The 3,132-nt window shown below is 61.7% G+C and overlaps 1 protein-coding gene across 1 annotated transcript; it reads right to left on the bottom strand.

The window, feature by feature from the left end:
• Positions 1 to 783: 783 nt before the first annotated feature.
• On the bottom strand, positions 784 to 2,370 carry LOC127317082 (uncharacterized). The gene has a single exon (XM_051347599.2). It carries the CDS (start codon positions 2,301 to 2,303, stop codon positions 1,155 to 1,157), a length of 1,149 nt encoding a protein of 382 aa, XP_051203559.1. The 5' UTR covers positions 2,304 to 2,370; the 3' UTR covers positions 784 to 1,154.
• Between the last annotated feature and the right edge of the window lie 762 nt (positions 2,371 to 3,132).

The following is a 3,132-nucleotide window of genomic DNA, read 5'->3' as shown; positions in this document are numbered from 1 at the left end:
CAGGTGCGTCGTCGAGGAGCACTGCCACGCAGGAATCCACGCTCCCCCGCGTTGTTCGGGATCCTCCCGATCGCGAGCACCGGCGAGGCGGGACTGTCGTCTGCGCCGACGCGGGTGCATGCTCCGGCAGCGCTCATGCTCCCGCAGCTCCCGCCGATCGAACTCGACTCGAGCCTAGACGAAGCATAGGACGACGATGTTCAGGAGGAGCGGCATATGGCGATGGCTCGCCGCAACTCCATGACCACCATCGTTACCGACATTTGGGACAAGGAGAAGCGTGCCGACGGCGCCGGCGACGAGCTTGCTCATGACATCCCCCGCACGAAGAATGCCTCCATCGCCTCGGAAACGGCGCGGCACGGGTACGTGGTCGTCGACTACTCCGCCAACTACTCCGACACGTGAAGCTCCGCCGCTCTCTGGCAACGCCGATGACTGCGCCGACGGAAATCCCCAAGGCCCCGGTGATGTAGATGAATCCCGGCTAGCTAGTGTACTTTTAGGAGCATTTAGTTCTTATTTTTCCATCGTTTGTAAATTATCTTGGATGAACTCGAACGAACTCTTTAAATTTCTCGCGCCAAATTTTGCAACTCATGTTTAGGGTTATCAATACGGGGTTTGTTCCGCCGCTTCCAATATTCTCGAAATAAGCCGATGCAGTTGCCGCGAGCGTTTAGGGTTAGGGATGGGGGTCTGCTAGAGTTGCTCTTACGGGTGCAAAACTGAATCTGAAAACCGTAGTAACACGAGATTAAAGAAAGGCCACAGCAAGCATCATTGCATTGAAAAGTGGCGGTAAAAGGCCACGGAGAACTTGATTATACATAGAAAGATTACAGCATCTAAAAAGAGATTATACGATGAAACTCTAAACAGGGGTGACTTTTTACTTTCCAATTCTTGCTGCACTAATTTCACCATCTTCACCCAAAAAAATGTCTTCATGTCAAGTACCACTCGTATATAGCGATTCAGAATATTCTAGTCCCTACGCCTAGTCTAGTTTGCATTACAAGTGCAGAGCTTGCAAAATGCATTAAACGAAAGCTTTTCCACATTGATCGATATCATAGTTTCGGAATTACCACCCTTAATCCTGCCACGCCATTGCTAAGATCGATCTTGAGAGTTGAGATGGGAATCCGAAATCATGGCCTGACGCTGCTGAAGCTCCCGATGTCGACGCCTGGTGTGGGCGGCTGGCAGCTCCCAACATTTTCTCCAAGATTGTGCGACGATCTGCCGGCACCGTCCTCATTTCCGGTAACCTCGGACGAAGGCGATGCCACAGGCTGCTTCGGAGGTACACCGCCCGGTGACGGCGCTGCCGCGCCAGCGGCTCCCTGCGCATCGGCGGCTGTGGCGGTCTCCTGTTCTCCCCCCTCCAGCGGCAGCCGCTCGTAGACGGCGCTCGCAAACGACGCGGCCACGAGGAACACGGGCCTGGCAGCGATGAGCTTGCCGACCACGGTCCCGCCGACGACCTGCCCCTGCCCGAGGGCGAGGAACACGGCGAGAGCGCTGGCCCCCTGGGGCGCGGGCGGCGGCAGCACCGTGCCCGTGAGAGACACGATCTCGGACTGCCCGGCCAGGGTGGCGACGAGGCCTTCGGGCTGAAGGAGCGCCGCGTTGGTGACGGCGCCGCCCCCGCTGAGCACGCAGACGCCGCGCCCGCGGCGGCGCGCGTACGTGGCGAGGCACTCGACGACGTCGGCGCCGGCGGCGACCTCGAGGATGTGGGAGTGGAGCGCGTTGGGGCTGTCGCGGGTCACGATGATGGGCGGCTTGGGCTTGTTCTTGGACCCTGGCGGCCTTCCCCGCGGGCGCCCCGTTCGGCGGGCGGATCCGCCGCCGCCCTCCGCCAGGACGATGGCCAAAGAGGACGGCTTCTGGTCTCCTTCGGGATGGGGCTCGGCGCCGGAGACGGAGGCGGATGCGGGGATCCTTTCCGGCGACTCCATGGAGTGCTGCTCCGCCTTGACGTCCGTGGTGGGGGAGAGCTGCGCGAGGAGGAGGTCGAGGTAGCGCGACGGGCCCTGAGCACTCCCGCCGCCGTCGCCGCCGCCGCCGCCATGGTCCATCCCGGCCATGGCGCTCTCATCGGCCCGCTCCCACAAGTTGCTCGCCGCCAGCTTCTTGATCTGTGGAGCCTCCACCCTGCTACTGACGTTGGATTCCCTGGCGGCGCGGCGCGACGCCGCACAAGCAAAAGCAAAAGCGATAGTGTAGTGTGCCGCAGGCGGGCGGTGGAGTGTGGAAACGACACGAAGTGGCAACTGGTGATCCTGGAGGAGCATGTTTCAATCTTGTCATGGTGCCGGCTAGCAGCTACCTGCTATACGGTCACGAAATGTGTGCCTTTCTTCTGCTAAATGGTACTGCCTTTTTGACCATTTTGCCTTTTGACCATTTTCTTGATTTCTACCCCCGATCAAAATATCTGATCGTGCATGTTATACGGATATGTAATGATGCTCGGAATCAAAGTCAGGAATCTTCCGTCCCAGCCTCCCAGCCTCCTAGCCCTAACCCTAACCGCCGCCGCCGTCAGTAGCGCCTCTGGGGCAAAGACCCACGGGGCGTGGCGGCGGCGGGGGTCCTTCCTCGTCGATGCATGGTGGACGGCGGCCGGATCTCCCCTCCTCGAGCACGGCGGACGCGCGGATGGGATGGGTGGCGGCAGCCTGCGTTGCGCCGCCTTCTCCCGTCGGCTCTCCCCTGGTGGATCGGCCGGCGCGGTTGGGATGGGCGGCGGCGGCCTGCGCTGCGCTCCCTCCCCCCGTCGGCTCTCCGCAGCACTCCGGCAGGGGCTGGTGGTGGGCGGCGGCCAGGCCCATGGCCTGCACCAATTCCCCCCCCCCCCGCCTCTCGTCGGTGAGTGGAGGCGATCTCGGGCTTCACCCGCGACACGAGGTCGCCCGGGGCAGCAGCCTTGGGTACGACGGTGGAGGTGGCCCTCTTCTTCGCCGGAGAGGGTCGGCCTGCGGTTGTTGGTGGTGGTGGATCTATCGCTCTATCACCGCGTTCCGGCGGCGAGATGGAGATGCTTGGAAGCCGGCGACGGGGTCGTCGGTAGAGGGTTGGAGTGGCCATCTCGGGATGGTCGCCGACGTGGGGGTCCGACCT

Source organism: Lolium perenne, chromosome 7 (genome assembly GCF_019359855.2).
Source record: "Lolium perenne isolate Kyuss_39 chromosome 7, Kyuss_2.0, whole genome shotgun sequence".
NCBI lineage: Eukaryota > Viridiplantae > Streptophyta > Magnoliopsida > Poales > Poaceae > Lolium > Lolium perenne.
Note: the sequence above shows the minus strand (reverse complement) of the source record. Positions and strands in the feature narration are given on the sequence as shown.